The sequence below is a fragment of the Brassica napus genome, unplaced genomic scaffold, assembly GCF_020379485.1.
Source record: "Brassica napus cultivar Da-Ae unplaced genomic scaffold, Da-Ae ScsIHWf_2614;HRSCAF=3363, whole genome shotgun sequence".
Lineage (NCBI taxonomy): Eukaryota > Viridiplantae > Streptophyta > Magnoliopsida > Brassicales > Brassicaceae > Brassica > Brassica napus.
The window spans coordinates 21,285-40,126 of record NW_026015916.1 but is presented as its reverse complement, the minus strand read 5'-3'; the positions used below and the strand labels follow the sequence as shown (position 1 = coordinate 40,126).

At 33.5% G+C, this 18,842-nt stretch overlaps 2 protein-coding genes and 1 long non-coding RNA gene across 5 annotated transcripts; 1 reads left to right on the top strand and 2 right to left on the bottom strand.

The window, feature by feature from the left end:
• The first annotated feature begins 404 nt into the window (after nt 1–404).
• Nucleotides 405–2,297, top strand: LOC125601567. The gene is made up of 4 exons (XR_007334324.1): nt 405–520; nt 610–700; nt 792–1,493; nt 1,823–2,297. It is a non-coding gene; the product is annotated as an uncharacterized LOC125601567 (long non-coding RNA).
• Nucleotides 2,298–7,723: 5,426 nt separating this feature from the next.
• LOC125601569 (protein Brevis radix-like 1) lies at nt 7,724–13,120 on the bottom strand. 2 transcript variants are annotated; one of them, XM_048773671.1, is made up of 7 exons: nt 12,814–13,120; nt 11,505–11,592; nt 10,345–10,498; nt 8,947–9,341; nt 8,478–8,607; nt 8,082–8,368; nt 7,724–8,005 (listed from the first exon to the last, which is right to left on the bottom strand). In XM_048773671.1, exons 3-7 carry the CDS (start codon nt 10,459–10,461, stop codon nt 7,927–7,929), a joined length of 1,008 nt encoding a protein of 335 aa, XP_048629628.1. In that variant the 5' UTR covers nt 10,462–10,498; nt 11,505–11,592; nt 12,814–13,120; the 3' UTR covers nt 7,724–7,926. The 2 variants fall into 2 exon arrangements, with proteins under 2 accessions (XP_048629628.1, XP_048629627.1); XM_048773670.1 differs by lacking the exons at nt 10,345–10,498; nt 11,505–11,592; nt 12,814–13,120 and having other exon boundaries at nt 8,947–9,505.
• Nucleotides 13,121–14,301: 1,181 nt separating this feature from the next.
• Nucleotides 14,302–17,891, bottom strand: LOC125601570 (arabinosyltransferase XEG113-like). Of its 2 annotated transcripts, none has more exons than XM_048773672.1 (13): nt 17,573–17,891; nt 16,847–17,161; nt 16,568–16,773; nt 16,395–16,500; nt 16,052–16,308; nt 15,821–15,956; nt 15,653–15,747; nt 15,506–15,559; nt 15,313–15,426; nt 15,137–15,235; nt 14,933–15,052; nt 14,768–14,854; nt 14,302–14,692 (listed from the first exon to the last, which is right to left on the bottom strand). In XM_048773672.1, the coding sequence occupies exons 1-13, from the start codon at nt 17,745–17,747 to the stop codon at nt 14,525–14,527; spliced, it is 1,932 nt and encodes a 643-aa protein (XP_048629629.1). In that variant the 5' UTR covers nt 17,748–17,891; the 3' UTR covers nt 14,302–14,524. The 2 variants fall into 2 exon arrangements, with proteins under 2 accessions (XP_048629629.1, XP_048629630.1); XM_048773673.1 differs by having other exon boundaries at nt 15,653–15,744.
• Between the last annotated feature and the right edge of the window lie 951 nt (nt 17,892–18,842).

Genomic DNA, 18,842 nt, shown 5'->3' with positions numbered 1-18,842 from the left:
CAACCAATGAAAAAGTTCTGTTCTGCCATGTCACTACCACATTTGTCCAAAGAGAAAATGGGCTTTTCGGTTGGTGGGTCAGCCTGCTTCTGAGTTCCTTTTAAACCAAAGTAATATGTCGTCTCCAATTATTCCACTTCGTTTTCATTGTTACAAATCCCTGCAAATTGATGTTTAATTGAAGATGTTTACAAATCAATTCTATTGAGACTCGCATAAATTCGACGATTCATTTCCTATATCTTAAAAAGAAAACGAAAAAATGTAGTTGTGCATATATAAGTTCACTGAAGAGTAGAACCCTAGAGTTGATCTTAAACATCTTTTCTTCTTCCGTCGCCAACAGAGTCTGATCTGAGTGTCACCGTAAATGGCTTCAAATTTCAATACTTTTTTTTTGATAAAAATTCCAATACTTTTTTAATCAGGACGGGTTCACTTAGTACAAACTATACCGTCATGGAGAGAGCATTCGCTGAGGGATGAAGGCTGGGGAGGCGCCGTCGCCAAAACGAAAACGGTAAGGATGACTATTAAATATTTTCTGTGTATGTTAACTAAATGTAATTCGACCTTTGGTTACGTCATCACTCATTGTATAAAGCGCAGAATGGAAGCAACTGCTGGACCAGATTGTGCACTTCCGGAGGAGGTTTGCCTATGGATGGATGCTAAAGCCATGGTTCCTGTATAGTATAAGGTAGTTTAAATAGTCTGCATGATTCTGTCACTACATCTTCATCCCTTTGAATAGTTTAATCAGTCTCTAATCGTCGAAAATCCTCCTTCAGGGAAGCGACATCATTCTCGCCGGCGGCTCAAAGCATGGTACGTTCATCCATTATGTTTCTTCTTCCTCGGGACTCTTAACTGTAAGTTACAATTGTAGAGTTGTGATGTTTAAGGCAGCCGTGTCTATCTTTACAGGTGCAGATCAAAGCTCTAAGGTAAGCTGTAATAAATCATTTGCCATTTCTTATCGTTTTGTAAGCAATTGTTAATGCTCTGTAATTTGTATAGTCCTTTATAGCATAAAGAGCCTCTCTGATGTCTTCTAACACGAGAAACTGTATAGAAGCAGGAGGAATACCAGAATGCTAGAGATTAGACATTCAAGCATGTGGAGGTCAACAACAATTTGAACAAGTTCAAATTTTGACATCTTAAGTGGCGGATGGAAGGTTTCTGAAACAGAGAGCTGAAGAAGGATTTAGAAAATAAGGTACAAGCCTCATTTCATAACACAGAATCTTTGCATTGGCTTATGGAACAAGCTTTAATTGTTTTGTGGTTACATGTATCTAATGGTTGGGGGTTCCGATTTGGTTTTGAACATGTTTCCGAGATTGAAACGACCACTTCTTATCAATGAAAACTTGACAAAGATACACATAAATGGCTTGATATCATATCTAGGCAATGCAAGTGTGATTTCTGGAGGAGCTTCTTGGGGTTCAAATCAGCAATCTTTGAAAACTGGAAATGGGAAAGAGGTATTGCATCTTATAATCTGTTTAGATAGATTCAGAATGTGGATAATATAAGGACTGCATAAGTATTTTTTTCTGCAGCCTTTGAATAAAGAGTTTTAAATGTTGATGGTTACTCTGAGTTTCGTTAATCTGTGATATATGGATGTAATAAATGTATTTTGTTTGACTTTGCTTAACCTGCTATTGGTTTATTTATAGTATAGATTACTGAAAATATTCATACGCACATTTTGACAAGGGTTAAGTTATATTATGCAAGGTTGAAGCCTATATATCTACTACATTTGTTTAGCTAAATGGAAGTGCCTTTTATACTATTTATTTTGCAGTTAGGAAAAGGAAGTGCAGTCAGACACCCTAAAGGAGATTGGAATGGCTGATGCAGAGGTCTATGAATGGGTGAGGGCTGCTGTTATAAACTGATAACTCCATCAAAAATTGGAGACGAAGGCTTTGGTCATCACATATAAGTTGGCAACGACCAACTGAAGGTATGGTGAAGGGCAACTATGATGCTGCATTCCAAACTAACTGGTGGACGTAGCTCTCAGGGGTCAATTATCTAGGGGTCATCCCTTTAAGGGAGGGCAGGATCGGATTTAGAGTCAGAAGCAATGGTACTACTCTTAATTATTCAGAAGCTCATGTAATATCACCTCCTCCCCACCAAGCGCATGCTTATGAGATCATGAATGTGATCAGCAATATCAAATGGTGCGCCTCGAAAAATATTTTACCGGAAGAAGATTCCTTTTGTGTTGCTCTTTGTTCTATCAATCACAAAGCACATGATAATCCTATATGTATAAGTACATATGAGTCTTAATATTAGAAATTATGTGATATAGCATAAATTTAGTATTTTAGAAAATTTATCCTTTTAGTTATTAATCTAGACGAGATTTAAAAAATGCAAACATATCTTTTAATCAGAAACTAGGTGTTTTCATGTGCAGTAGAAATTTTAAAATGTTTTCTTAACAGACAAATATAAATTATATTTAAAAATAAATTTTTATTAATATTGTAAATTTTCCTTTTTATCAACATTTTAATATAAATTTGATTCAATTAAACATGAAATTAATTTAAAATATAAATAATTTTGTTTATTTTTATTATATTTAAGAATATACATGTATATATTTAAAATTATAATCTTAGATAGTTTTTTATATCTATTTATTTTAATTAAATATATTAAATAAATTTGTAAAAAAATGCCTAATTATCAAAAATTAAAATTAAACAAAATTTATAAAATTTGTAGATATATAAGAAACAAATGATTTTAAGATTAAATTTTATGATTGTCTAAAAAATGTATACATTCTTGAAAATTTTAGTAATAAAATTGTATAATTAAAAAAAAATATAATTAAATAATATTTCGAAATTTGTAATGCTTTATTTTAATATATTTATTTTAATGATAATTTATGAGTTATTATGATATTTCTAAAAAAATTCCAAAAATATAAATCGACATTAAATGTAATATATGAGTTGTTACCATATTTTAAAAAAATTACCAAAAATATAAATTAAATATTAAATATAATTGTCCATGTCATATTAAGTTATAAGTCATGTCATCAATTTTAGTAACCATGACATATTATTTTTGTGAAAATAATTGTAGAGATAACATGTGACAAAATCACTTCTCAAATAATGTATAGGGGATGATCATAAAAATTAAAACTGTTGACAAAACTTAAAAACAAAAACAAAACATTAATTAAAAGGATTAGGGATGGTAAGTTAAGAAACAAAGTCCTAGATAAGGAGGCCCTCAAGTTAAAGTGGCTGATTGTAACCCCAACTAATTAAGTTGAATTGTAAAATGTAAAAAAAAATGTTTTAATTGTGAATGAGACCATTTCTAATGTATTTTTTTCTATTTTTAATCTACAAAATATTAGATATCTATAACAGAAATGGAACTTACTCCGATGTATTATTATAAAATAGCAATTTCTATTTATAGAATAGAAAATAGAGGCATGCTACTTCTATTTATATTTATAGAAAAATAGTAATCTCTATTTTTTTAGGTTAGAGTGAATTTACTTCTAAATGCTATTATAGAAGCAAATATAAGGGTGGTTAGAGATGTAGTAGGAGCTATGACTCTATATTTTCTTTCGAAATAGTTTAAACTGAAAAAATATACTTATCTCTAAAATTAATAATATGCTTGGTTAAATTGTCTATGAATAAATTGTTTAGATTTTTTTTTTATATAAAAAATCAACAAACCTGTTTGGATTTTGTAGGGGAAAACATACAAATAGCTCTTAGAGAATACTATTATTATGTTTTTGAAGTTTTTATTTTGAATTTGTTTGCTGCATGGAAAGAAACGCATTTGACATGATCTTAGGATTCTTTTAATGTACATTGCTCTTAGATTTCAGCTGCTGTTCATTTTGCCACTGCTTTTAACACAAGAACAAATTTATATAGATTTTTAGTAGCCAAGAATCAATAATCAATAGTTAAAATTTAAATATTCATATTGGTTAGTATTAATATTAAAATAAAGTGAATTATATATTAGTTTAACCATATTTTCAGTTGAAAAAACTAATAAACGAGAAAAAGAATAATTGAATTTTAAATAAAAATAATTAAAAAATTAATCAACATGCGTACCAGCTTATGTGTATTTTCTGATAAAAAAAATTGAATTTCAATAATTTCAAAACTGTTGTTACCAAAACAATACAAAAAATTATAAATTTGTCTGATAGTTTATATAGTGTAATTAGTATCAGTATAAAAATATATTAAAAATACAAATTATAAAAAAAAAACTAAATTCAATTTGAATGTATGAGGGAAATACCCGGGCGTAGCCCGGGAAAATCTCTAGTACTACATAGAGATAGAGACAGTGCACATAATATTTTCACGTTTCCATATATTAATGTGATGCTGACTATATTGGTTTTTAATTTTTATATCAAATTAAGAATGAAAATGATATTCATATATACCCCACAATTATCTGATCAAAATTATTATTTTTATCTCATCAATAATAAATGACACTGGCACTAGTTGTAATATTCTTTAGAAAGTCAAGGGTAAATTCAAAAAAAAATTCTTGTTATAATAGTATTGATATATAAATATGAAAACATATTTTCATAAAATTTTTTAATTAATTCAAAAAGCCAATTGATAGTGATTAGCCCGAAGAACTACTACCACCAATTGACAATCTGATAGAAGGATTTACACCTTTATATATCAAGTTAAATTTTTGATAATTTTCGATGTGGGAACTACAGTTATCATATCAGATTTTGGCCCACTTTTGCTTTTAGGTCTCTATCACCACGATGTTACCACAATCTTTCAAATCATAATATGCTGCTTTCTTCTCGAGATGCCAACGAGTTAGGCTCAAAATCTAGACATGCGTGTTTTCTATATTTCAAGTTGAATCTTCTGAACTCCACATCATTACGTTAAGCCAAAACCCGATCTCTGTTCATAGTCTTTTTCTCTATTATAATTCTCTTTACTAGATTTTAAGCTATTCTTGAATTTAAGATTCTTTATTTATCCTTAAAGTGTTTGCTAACAGTTGACATGAACTTTGTCTTATGATCAGGATGAGAGGAAAGCATTGCGTCAAATTACTGATCTTGATACTGAACAGTTGACATAAACATCGAGCCAAATCAAATCAAATCATGTTGTCTGTTAATTATATACTCTACAGAGTTAAGTGTTGTTCATTTGCTTATCATTGTGATCCATCCGGATAAAGTTGCAAATCGATGTTCATTTAGTGCAGTTAAAGGCAATCCTACTATATAAAAGGGACTAAATTCAAGGCTTTTGAGACTATCCACCTCAGCCAAAATATTCTCATCTAAAAAGAATTAAAAATAAATATCATTTAGAAGATAATTAACTAACATACAACTTTTGATATTTTTAGAAATTTCAAATTTGTAACTGCTAATTTATTAATAGAATCATATATCTATATTGAATTATGTTATATTTTAATCGTTAGACTTTAAGGGTAAATAATTTATTAATTTATAATATATATAATTTATAACTTTATATTGTAGTTATAAATAAAGAGAAAATAACCGGAAAGGATGAAGAAGCTCATGTAAAATTATGTAATTAAAATGGTAAAATGGTGAGTATGATGAGGTGAATCTAAGAAAATTTGTTGTACAAATTATGGTGTTTTATTCGTCCACTATAATGATTTAAAATAAAATATATAGTCACATAAATAAGTCAATATTTGTTGTTTATTTTTGGTAAAATGTTACGATTATTATTTTTTTAAAGGTTACACTGTTGTTTTTAAACAATTTATTATAGCAAGGAAACAAAAACAACCAACAACAACTCAAGGTAAAAAAAGCCTTAAGGAAGTTTTATACAAGAAATATAAAAAGAAGTAGAGAAGATGAGAAAGAAGAACTTGCCGGGAAGAGAGGAGACGGTCACGCATCATACGGTCGAGAGAGGCAAGGATGACTGATGAAGGTGAGGAGACATCTATGAACACACGAGCATTACACTCTTTCCACAACATGTAGATGGCTGACTGAAAGTAGAGCTTGATGACTGGAGTAGCATGTGCATCTACGTTGACGCGAGATTGATTGATCTAGGCTGCAACAGAGTGTAGATCAGCCGGAGGAGAAATCCAAACTTCAGCAGCAAAAAGCTCTCATATCAAGCGAGAGAAAGAGCACTCAAAGAAGAGATGATGGTGAGTCTCTATTTCCAGATTACAAAGGACGCACGTTCCTGAGACATTTAACCCCCAACGCCTCAAGCGATCATTGGTTGGCAGTCTTCTCCGCAAAGCCAGCCATGATATAAACGCATTACGTGGAATATGTTCCTTGAACCAAATATTCTTGTGCCAATATTTATTGTTGATAGTGTTTATATTCTTTTCTGACATTAGTATCCATATTTTTTGATAAACTGATCCAAAGAGATTAGTTTGTGGAGCTAACCAAACGAGGATTATAGTGTTTACTTTGAAAAAAGTAATAGGTTGAATGATAGATGGCGTGCGTGCCTTTTCACATGAAAATCTGCACATATATTAAAATTGTAAGTTTTGAATCATAGAGAAAATATAGTGTATATGACTGAAGTTGATACATTCCGAAACTAAAGATGACTAAAATTCTTCTTTGTCAAAATGCATAGATGTGAATCTTATATGAATAGAGTTCTACATTGCTTATAGCAGTGTAATAAACTCCGTGTGTAAAAGAGAAAAAATGTTATATAAGTGAAAACAAAAATTATGATTTTTTTCTTGTGCCTATAGGCTCTTCGCAATTTGAAGAAGAAAGAACATATTGTGTGAAAATCTTTAGCTCGGTCAAATTTTATCCAGTTGTTTATAAAACTGTTGTTATCTGATTCATGTAATTTTTCAGTGTTGATTTAAAAGCCCAAAAAACCAATCTATACTGACTTTTTGATATTTTTTCTGTGATTTGAATTTAAAAAGAGATAAAAATTTCGATAAGTTATGTAAACTCAGAACAAGTATTTAGCTTTAGAAAGCATTTACATGTTTCAAACTTATAATATATACATATATAATGTTTAAAATTATGCATATAAAACCTGTGTAAAATGTGTCTGAATATGTTTCTCTTCTTTAATGTGTTAATCGTATTATATATAACATTATTTTAAAATTTCAAAAAGTTTATGTCACTGTCACATACAAAAAACCATCAATAAAAAATATAATTCTCCATCTACGACAAAAAAAATGAAAAATTATTAACATATAAATTTAAATTAAGAAAAACTAACATTGGAAAAACAAAAAGTTAATATAAAATAAAAAATTAACAAATAATATTATAAATAAAATAAATTAATAAGACACAATCCGCGCGAAGCGCGGAAAAAATCTCTAGTTCCCATAAAAGATACCATTAATTCGTTTAATTAATAGGCTGATGCTCACAATTCCCATAATACCTTGCATCACAAACAACACAAGTTTCCTTCCGTACCAAGCTACCTTAACAGCATAGATTACATTTTGATCTCCCATTCTGTCTTAGCAAGAACTAAGATCACAGCCTTAGTTGAAGACTTGAAGCCCAGGAGGTGACTACAAGTCTACAACAAAGCCATTACAGATTCAAAGCTATCTGCTAAAAAAGAATTGAACAGAATCTATCAATTTTTTAATGAATCAATAAAATAAAAAACCTCATCTCATCTGTCTGAAAAATTGCTTATCTGTCAAAACGCCGAGAACTAAACTAACTACAAGCCTCTAATAACAAAAATTTCTTCTCATTTTTGTGTTCATTTCACATTCTGATTCTGTTTTGTGTATACCGATGTTTTGTTAAAGAAGATTAAACATTGGTCTCTCCCTTTCTCTCTCTTCTCCCCCTTAGAGGTATTGTGTTTGTATTCTGTCTCTGTTCTGCTCCCACCATGTCTTAGCATGCACTTCCCCAAACCGTTCCCGACTACAAACAGAAAGAGATTGGTTACTTGCTGTTCAAGTTACAGATCAAGTTACTAACTAAGAGAGATTAGTTTTACCTGAATCTGACACGGCGTAACTCTCTGGTTCCATCAGGTAACTGTCTAATGGTAATGTGAACCCCAGGCTCGTCTTCTTCGACCCATTCTGCTTGCATTTCACTAGCGTTACTGACGGAAGGCGGGTCGTCCCTAGATGAAGTGGTGATTCTTGCTGCGTCCATTGGTGGTCCGTAAAAGTGATGTGGGATGCTGCTTCCTCCTGGAGGTCTGTAGTTGTGTCTTGGAGTCCAGTCTCTGCTTTCTCTTGCTGATTCTATTCTTGTATAAGTTGAATCTCTCTGTGACTGAAGAAGAAACAAACACATGTCAATGTTGAGATTACTACTCAAAACCCTTCTCTCTTTGTTTGGCTCAAGAGAACAAGGCATGTAATCTAGAGAATGATGCTTTTACCTGATCTTCAGATCTACCAGGGGTTTGAAGGGCTTGCCGGTTAAATCTCTGAACATTGTAAAGCTCAACTATTCTGTCGTAGTTCTCACCCCACCACCTCTGAGCCTGCCACTTGTCAAATACCTCCCGGCTACAACAAAAGACACAAGTTATGTCTTAGCTTCATTAATGAAATATCTATCACATAAAACTAACTAAACGGGCTTGGAACTGTTCATCTTAGCGGTTAAACAAAGAACCTAGCCGCTTTACAAGAATACACTCAACATATTTTCAAGAGACACTCTAGTCACAAGCATAACCGGTCCTAGGCATAACCAAATAAAACATTATCTTCTTCAATTGTTTTTAATTAAAATCCTTAATAAATCATCTATTGCCATCAAAATATCATGACCGGTCCTACTCACAAGTTCTGCATTTCGAAATGCAATAGACATTTTGAGTGAAGAGAATGGCTTTCACATACCTGAAACGTATCCGTTTAAGATCATTTCCTCCACTGGGAAGTGAGACGAATGTAATGTGAACACCAGGCTCTACTTGAGCCATCCACTCCTTTGGCTCATCATCTTCTAGCACCACATCACAAGACTGAGCAGATATGGATTCGCGTTCACCACCATACATTGATGTGAATTTTGAGTCTGCCCGTCCTCCTTGATGATGAGAGGAGCTTGTGAAGTCCCAAGCAGGAGTAGAACTTGTGCTTCCACCTCCCATATAAGGGTATGGAACACTATCTGATGCAGCGTCGAAATCCGGATACTTCCTCAGCTCTCTCCTCAAGTTGCTGCTTGAGGAGCCAGAGGGTGGCTTGGATTGTTTAGAAGCACCAGAGAACTTCGACGCCATATCTTTGATCTGCATAGCATTCATACCCAAGAAGTGAACTAAAGTAAAATCATAAGCACATAACATAGTACCAGGACCACCACATTGAATATTTTTGGACAGAACATGTAACAAACAGTCAATAAAGTCTTCTGCCATGAAAAAAATGCGTCAAGAAGATATATTTTTTCTTTATGCCAACTAAGGAAAAAAGGAGTCTTACTATAATCATTAATAAAAAGAGCATCGATAAAGCTAGGAGATCTGATAATAATTTGAAACATATAATATAGTTCATCTTGTCTTCTCCATGAATAGAAACATAATCATAACACTCTCTGTTTATTTTTCTTTTCTTTGTGTTCTTTTGATTTATACTATATAGTTGCCCCACCACAAATTCTTTCTTTTTTCTCATGTCTAGATAAGAATCCACTAGAGATTGTTTGTTATAGGAAAGTATATAAGATCAATCTTCAATAACAAGCAAAAATCATGTTACAACTAGGCGTGACTTCATTAACCTTTTTCAAAATCAATTTTGATAAAACATCATCCACACAAATCGTCAGCCGTAATCCTTGAATGCATAGTTCTGAGATTTTACTAGATTTATTTTAATTATTGTACTAATTGTTGCTTCCTTTTATGTCAAGTCACATATAGATGAGAAAAAACACTGACACAACCTATTAAAGAGAGTTGTGTAAGAGGTTCCAGGGGGGAAGTGATGTAGCATCAGCATAAGATCTTGTCTAAAGATCCTCTATTTTGTCTGTAACCTGCAGCCTTAACAACAGTAACACATCTAACTATCTTGTGTACTCAACTCTATACTTTTGTACTTGATAGTAGCCTAATTTGAACTGTATAACATTTTAAAAGAAAAATGATTTTCAGACACTTTATTTTTTCACTACAATTGTTAAACAGTTTTAAGGACCAAAGCAATTAGAAAAAAAAAAAGCAGCAAAGATAAAGTGATAAAAGAGGGCATAAGAATAGATCTTGAGAAAGATAAAGAGAGAAAGACCTGTGTAGTTAGGCTTTTAACGGCTTCTTTAGTGTTGGGAGTGGTGCTCCCACGCGCTCCATCTTCATCCTCATCGTCTCTGTCTGATGTTTTTGTACAGTTTATGCAAGTAAACATCTTTGCACTCTTCTTTATGCGCTCTGCCTTTTAAGTCCTATAAACCATGTAAACAGAGTGTTAAAAACATAACAATTTAAACCAATGGTCATCAAATAAGAGTTGTGCTTAATTAATTCATTAAATAAGCAAAAAGTTGGTGAAAACATAGGTTACATGAACACAGAGAAGATAATATACTCCTATTGTTTAAAGATTTCTACTCGACACAATGAGTTGAGAAAATTTTGTTTTTTTCATGTTATTTAAACCCACAAAGATTAAGAAATCATAATATTGATTTTTTTTCAAGAAATCAAGGAAAGTAGAGACGGATACAAGTTATATTATTTAAAAAATTCAAGCAGTGACGGTTCATAATTAGGGGCAATAATCTTGATAAAGACAAAAGTGTTCAAAGATTAACTTAGGGATCAGAGAGGAGAGGGACCCTAGAAAAAAATAAAGTATTTTCAAAAGATTGTCCAAAGCACCTGATAGATCCAAACTATAGTCTTTCTAGAATAATAAAAAATATTTTGAAATGTGAACATGATAGAGACAAGCATTGGTATCAAAAAAAATTATAATGAAATTAGTTTTTATATTTTTCTTTAGAAAGTGGTCTAAATAGAGATGCTAAACTGAGTGTGTAAATATGCTTTGTTGTGCAGCAATACCAAGTAAAGACCCCATTCCCTTGTATATTCTCTTTTTATTTCTCATGCGAGGTGCGAGCCGAAGTTTCTGACATTTAAATAAACATTTTTTGGTATGAAAATTTAAATAAATATGTTTATAGAAATATATAATTCTATAAGTAGTAAGAAAAAAAAACAAAGTTAATATCTCCTGATCCCCTCGTGTCCATCATCTAAAACTGAAAGAGACAGAGACACACGAATTTATTTACGTGACTGCAACAAAATGGAATCTTTTAACAGTCACATGTTTGAAGAAAACGAAAGAGCTAAAACCAAGAAGATGATAGGACCAATCTAATGCATGTCAAGAAAAATTGAATATAAGTGTCACGCATTACAAAGAAAGGTTATAGTAGCTACCTTCTGTATCGATGTCTGCAGGTTAAGCGTGTTTATCTGAAACTTACTTGAGGATTTGCTTTTATAATGATGCTATTGAACTCTGTTCCTATAAATAGCCCATCAAAGGCAACAGAGGTTTTAGCAGCGTTATAGGCAGTGAGTAGTAAATGCGGGAGCAAAAGGACGACGTAATTGATTATGATGATTGATGAATGTCTTTTATTTATTTTTATTGGAGATTAAAAATAAAAATTCGACAAGTTTTCCTTTATTTCTGTCGAGTAAAAAAGCAAAAGTAAAGTAGTATGAATAGTAGTCAATACCAATGAAACTTTTGAATGACGAATTTTAACTCAAGTGGTATGGTATTTTTTCCAGGAAACTCTGGTTTTTCGATTACAATGGAGGAAAGGTGGACTAAGTTTAAGGCCTTGTTCGGAAACTCGCTAGGCGCTACGCGTGCGGCACACCTAGGCCTAGCGATTTATTAAAAAAACGTAAAAAAATCGGGGAGTACGCGGGAAAGAATTTTTTGTACTTTTATATGTATTATACTCCATTTTTATGTATGATACATGTTTCTTTTACATTTATAATACATGTTTATGTAAAAAAATTGGTATGTCTATGTTAATATCAATTGGATAGAGTAATTTGAAGCTGGTGCAGTGGTTGGCGTGTTGGGTTATGTGTTCACACTTCAAGTTATAAATGGAGGGCGAATTGGTAATTACAACTTCATCTTCTCCCCTGTGAAAATCTGTATTTTAAAACAGTTGCTCAAAAGATTTTTGCCTTAGAACATAAAGATAATATGAGAAAAGAACTTGATTCAATTTATTTTGGACTAAAACACTTGAATTGCTTTTAAAACGAAGCTGATAGTTCTCAAAGTCGTAGTTTTCTGTGGAAATACAATTATTTAACTTCCCGACGAATGAATGAAATCAGTATAATAGCAAAAAGGGTTCTGGGCTTCGTGTGTTTAAAATATATGAACGTAATCGGTTTGACAATTAACTCGGTGATTTGTGTTATAAATCGGTCAACGCGGACAAAACTCGGTGCACCGCCTGGCATCACCGAAGAGACCCTATTCGCCACGGTAAGGTCACGAGTTGGGAGTACTCGGTCGATTAATCAGCAACGCGGACGCGTTTTTGAACAAGGGTTTAAGGTAATTGATCGGCCATTAATTCAGGAGAGTAAAAAAAAACAATGGAGTGTAAAGAAAAGAAAACCAAGACTCAAAATCAGTGAATTAAGATATAACAACAAAGGAGAATGCAAGTTTTATATGGTGAAGCAGAGTAAACCGAACACATACCTTAGCTCGGTTTAGCAATGAGCAAGAATGGGAGAAGAAATCACAGACTGAACTTATCCATTTCACCTGATCACTCCATCTTCTTGGAGCAAAATCAAAAAAAAAAAATCTGAAAATATTTTGTCACTCTCTTGAAGCAAAGTTACTCTGAATAAAAAATATCAAGATGGAGAAAGAGAGCAGCAATATTCTCTTCTTGGAGAGGACCTTTAAATACTAGAATATAAACCCAAAATAAATATTCAAAACATCCGGGGCAAGAATCCGGGTAAGCGGGTTACCCGGGAACTGGTACGGAGCTCCGGGTTTTGTTTTAAAGGACGGAGAGACAGAGAGAAGACGGACCGTGGGTCATTTATATAAGTGGAGAAAAATAGGTACTTGACGGCGTTTATGTGCTTTCGCCGTGAGTTGACGGAGATACCTTTTGAGTAGTAACGATGAAATTTGGTCTCGAGAAGAGACGGCAGCGAGGGCCCATGGTGTTTTGCCGGTGACGGAGAAAAGAGAGAGAGAGGAGAACTCTTACGTGACCAGGAAGTAGGTTACGTGGCCATTTATAATTGGTTGATGATGGTTCAAACGGGTCGGGTTACGGTTCGCACGAATCATCAGACTTTGACAGGCCCAGGGAACGGTCGCATCACATTGGTCTTTTTTGTTCGTCTCTTCATTCAATTTTTTTTCTCTTGTATTTTTTACTTTATTTTATTAAAGTTAATTTAAAACCGATTGTATCATTAAAAAGTTCATTAAATAGATTTTAAGGGTTACAAAAAATGAAAATTTAAAGTAAAATCAACTACTTTTCTGCATCAGAAATTAGGCAAGACAAACATCTTTAGTGGCACATTACGATTTACGCATAGAGTATTTTTATTTTAGCATAAAATAAACGATTAGATGTTCATGAAATATAACTTATTTTTTTCTTTTGACTAACATTATCAATTTTATTTCAAATTTGCTTCAGTGAAACTACCATTCAACTGGTGAAAACTCTACAGTTTTCAAAGTTAATATTCGAAACAAATTATTCTTAATGGGTGAAGATAGAGTTTATAATGACAGAATGGTCAGTCTGCATGTTTCACATGGAAAAAATTTAACAATGTAAAAACTGTTTTTCTTTGACCTGATTTAACAATGTAAAAACTTCTTCTCTCAATTTACAATCAAACATATTCTAAAAGCAAAGAACACAACAATAGACAAACTTCTTTTTTTTAGTTTTCTTTTTTTTTACAACAATAGACAAACTTATTACTTATACAAGATGTTTGAAGTTCTCATTCTAATGTACAATATGTTGGTCATGCAACACCAGTTTGGATTTATGAATTGCTGAGTAGTTGAAAATAGTTTAGTTACTGTCGAAAAATAAAAGCTACCATTCAAAACACAAACCAAATAGACAAGAATTGACTAAAATTTAAACACTTGGTAAATTTAATAAGTTGGAGGACTAAATAAGATATTTGTTGACACAAAATAGAGAGAAATTATATAGAAAAAAAAAACTATTTTCTTTGTGTCCATGCCTAAATTATGATTGTACACTAAGAGAACCAGAAGATAGTAACAGTTTTACAGTAGTAAAAGGCCGTAAAAAAATAAATAAAAAGCTCTTTTAAGTCTCCTTGTGACCCAAGAAGCCGAGTATAGATTCTTCTCCTTCTTGGAGTCTGTCTCTTGTGGGTTGGTCACAGCATCAGACAGGAGGATGATCTTCTTCTGGTGTCTGTGGAGGAACTGGTTTCCAACCAGGTTTCTCGTCCCAGTACATATCGTAGTAAATATGCCCCGGAGTCTTGTTCTCCTCACAACACCATATGCCCACATATCTCTTCACCCGTCTTCTGAATCTCTCTTCTCTCCCCTGCACACAAACCACAGATCATCTCAGAACAGATTCTACATGTCTGAATATTTCACGGTTCAAAGATCTACTTGCCTTGTCTGAGAATCCGGTGAAAGCATCTTCAACTGAAGAGAACTTGATCACTTTGACATCGTTGAAGGAAGAGAAAATCGCCTTGAACTGAGTGTGACCACAAAAACAAAGCAATGAGGCTAAAGCCAACCATAGTAATAGAGAGCGAAACAAATCTGTAGTTACCGTATCTTCATTGCTCCGTTTTGGGAACTTAAGAAACCCAGAGGGGGTTGTGATATTCGTTGCCTCGCATCCTTCTTTTCCTTCTTGACAAAGCTGAACATCAAGCCATGACTCTTTAACCTGTAACAACAATGTCATTCCTTAGATTTTATTTATGTAATGATTGATTAGTAAAACAACAATACATAGGAAGGCTTATGCTACTTGTTTTGGCAATGCTGGGTTATCTAGGAAAGAGTATTCTCTTATACCAATCCCAGGGCCAAACTCATCTTCCGGTAGCTCCTTTAGCATGATATTGACCTGTAAATGAAATACTTCAGTGTGTTATGAGGAGGCAGTTTCAGAGAAAGAATATTGACATGGTTCAACAATATTACCTCAAAGACATGATCAAGAGGGCAGATGAATGGTTGCCTGGTCATAGATCCAACAAGAGTACCGGGATGTCCAAACCACAGCCTATCTAACCTGCACCATATTGGTGGCATCACCTGAAAAACATTGTTGAGAGACCAACCAATCAATCAGCAGCACCAGGAAATATGCATTTAAGCTGTTGACTAGACTCACCAGTGTACGGTTTAGTAGAGACGCAATGGCTAGAGCTGATCTGATCTGTTTCATCTATCAAAGTAGACCAAAGGTAGATGTATAGTTAAAAGGTGATCAAGTTAACATATAGCTCCCAGTGACGATGCAAGGTTAGTAGATGCGTACTTGGTGGTTAACGAGGGTAAAGTGTGATTCAATGGTATGCTTCCCGTCTAGTAACAAGCTCTTTGGAATAGATGGTTTGAACGAAATGAAACCTTCTGCGTTGAGTTGGAGTTTACAACATTGGTTTTAGCTTTCCCAATCAACAAGATTAATGGTATTTTATTTTACCTGGAGCATCGTAATATTCTGGTGGGTCAAAGAAGACCATCCCCTCTCGAAGCCTATGACGTTTTCCTTCAGTACCCGCATACTGGAACGTTGTATGCAACGCATATGGTTCTAGCCTGAGCTGTTGATACATAGCCTATACAACAGAAAAGATAAGTAAATTAGACTGTCCACAAAAGAAGAAGATTAAAAACCTACCAAAACATGAACTTGCAAGTAGAGAAAGGTTACCTGAACAAAGTAAGTGTGACCACTGCAAAAGATGCTAGCAGGCAAAATCCCAACCTTGAGATTCCCATCATAAGCATAGAAGAGTCCGCTGTCACCATCCACAGATGGACCAAGCTGTTTCCTCACAATCTCATTGAAACCATTTTGATCCCAAACCTTATCATCAGCTAAGAGCATTTCTTTCCATTCTTTTGCCAACTTTTTGGCAGGTTCTGTTGGCCGCCAATGGAATATTCCTATGTTGTAGGCAGCACCAACTTACAAAGTCCAAGAAAAATAAGGAACAGTTAGTAGCCGTGTGAGCAGATTAGAGAGCAATGCATGTCTCTACCTAAGATCTTACCTTGTTGCCATATATCCAAACTGTCATCTACCACTGTAGGTACAACTTGGTCGCTTGATGTCAAAACATCAGCATCCGGGTACCGAGCCAAATAAGGGAGAGGGTTCTGTCACATAAATAGTTGTCAGAAGAGGTTCTATCAAGGAAGTATTGATTGTGTCTTGAATCAGTACCTTGAGCCACACCATGTCAGTGTCACACATTAGAAGCTCGTAACCAAAAGGCAAGACAGAGTCTATGAGGATAACTTTCTCTCTTCCCATTTTGTGAAACGTAGGGGAGCCCCACCCAACATCCACTGTGCTCATATGGCTTCCCATGTCAAATACCGGAACGCCTTTCCAGTACAAAGCCTCTAATAACTTTGTATCCATTGCACCTATAAATAATCCCCACATAACATAAAGTTAGATGGACAATAACACATATATATTAGTACCTGAAAAACTCACCAACTAGAAGATTGGATATGTCCAAATCAGTCAAGTGTTTAACCCAAGTCAAGATGAAATCCATAAAAGCATAGTTCCCAAAGGTGACTATTATCACATTGTCCTTCACTCTTTCCCCAAACAACTCTTTCGTCAGCTTAAAGGATTCAAGAGGTGGCATCTTCTTGTCTCGAGGAGGAGACACCCAGATTTTACCCAATGATTTGCCTTCAGCTTCCTCCGGAGATGGCAGTGGCAGTGACCGTGGTGGTGGTGGTACAACTGGTGTCTGAAACGTTGCATTTTCTTGCGGAGCTTGGCGGATTCTTCCAGCAGCTACAAAAAAAATTCATGAATACACATTGTACACAATAAACCAAAAAGAAGAAAACTTTAAGCTTCTTCCTGCTCAAGCAAAGCTTATCTAGCCTGATACCATGAAACATTCAAATGGCAGAACACTAGACTTAAAGTAAAAAAGATAAAAACTTTCCCATGCTAGTAGATGCAGATCCAAGTACAGTATTGATCATATACAAAAGCTGGGATGAGAATCAAAAGTCAACACCCATCTCAGATCATATAGTGAATCCACTGTATCAAACGAGCATTGAGATTCAAGGTCAACGGTGAGCTCGAATTAGAAACAGAACCTAACCTCTAGCTAACGAAATCAACCTAACAAGCAGACCCATAACAAAAAGTTTTCAACTTTAAATCGAACAGAGAGGGAGAAAGAGAGGTTACTGGAGAGAGGAGGAGAAGAGAGCCAGGAGGTGGAGCCATTGGTGGGAGAGTAAATGGCGGAGAAGACGTAGAAGGAAGAGACGAGGACGCCGATGATCACCGTCGCGTAGATCGTCACGAACAGAGGCTTCGAATTCGTCGCCTCGCGGAACCCATTTCGCCAGCCCTCCACCATTCTCAATCAATCGTCTTCTTTTCTCAATTCTCCATTACAGAAAGGTTTAATTCGTTTTGGGTTTTGTCTTCTTCTTCTTCTTCTTCAATCGATTTGATCGTTAGGTAGTGTGGTCAACTTTGTTTTCGTTGTTTTCTCTTCTTCAGCTTTACTGTTGAAAATTATTAAGGTGTTTGTTTATTATTAAGCTTGATCATTGAACATTGAGTCCCCACAAGGCACAAGTAATGCAACATAGTGGACATGTTGTGTATAAATGGATACATAATAAAGTGTTACAAAATGAAATCTAGGATTTAAAATTAACAAATACATAAAATTTAAAGGGAAATTAGGTTGTAGCCTTGTAGGACAATGAAGAAAACAATAATTAGTTACACTAGGGGGTTTTCCGGGCTACGCCCGGATTTTTTCCTATAATATTTGTTTAATTTTTATATTTATATTTTAAAAACGAACAAATATGATATACACTGAAACTTGTTATAGAATTATAAACATAAATGCAAATTTAAAACTATTCGAAATCATTTGTTGTGTTTTATTGGAGTTTTATGTAGGATATTAGTAAAATTAACAAAAAGTTAACTAAATTATAAGTTAAGATCTATATATATTCTTTATCTTGGTTATTTATTGTTATGTAAAACAATTGTAAAGCTTATAATTAGTACTGTATAAATTTTGATTGGTTTTAAAATTATTAAGTTTCATTTTTGTACTTGTCAAAAGAAAGTACCATCGACTTGTATACCGGTTCTTTATTTGTTGTCTTCAATTTATCGTTTTAACCAAAATAATTTTGTCAACCTTTTTAACCAAAATTTAAATTTAACATTTATTGTTGCTATTTTTTCTATGTGTGTTTTTAAGTTTGTTTGTGATAGAAAGAAAATTTTGCTTCATGATTTGAAATATTATTAGTTGTAAATTTATAGACGGTTTACTTTCTTACCGTTGTTGATGTAATATTAATTTTACAGTTTCTTATTTTAATTATTTAATTAATCAGATTTTTTGGAAATAATTTTGAATAATAATACTATTATTTGATGTTCTAGCTTTTTTCTATTTGCTGGGTAGTGTTTGTATGCT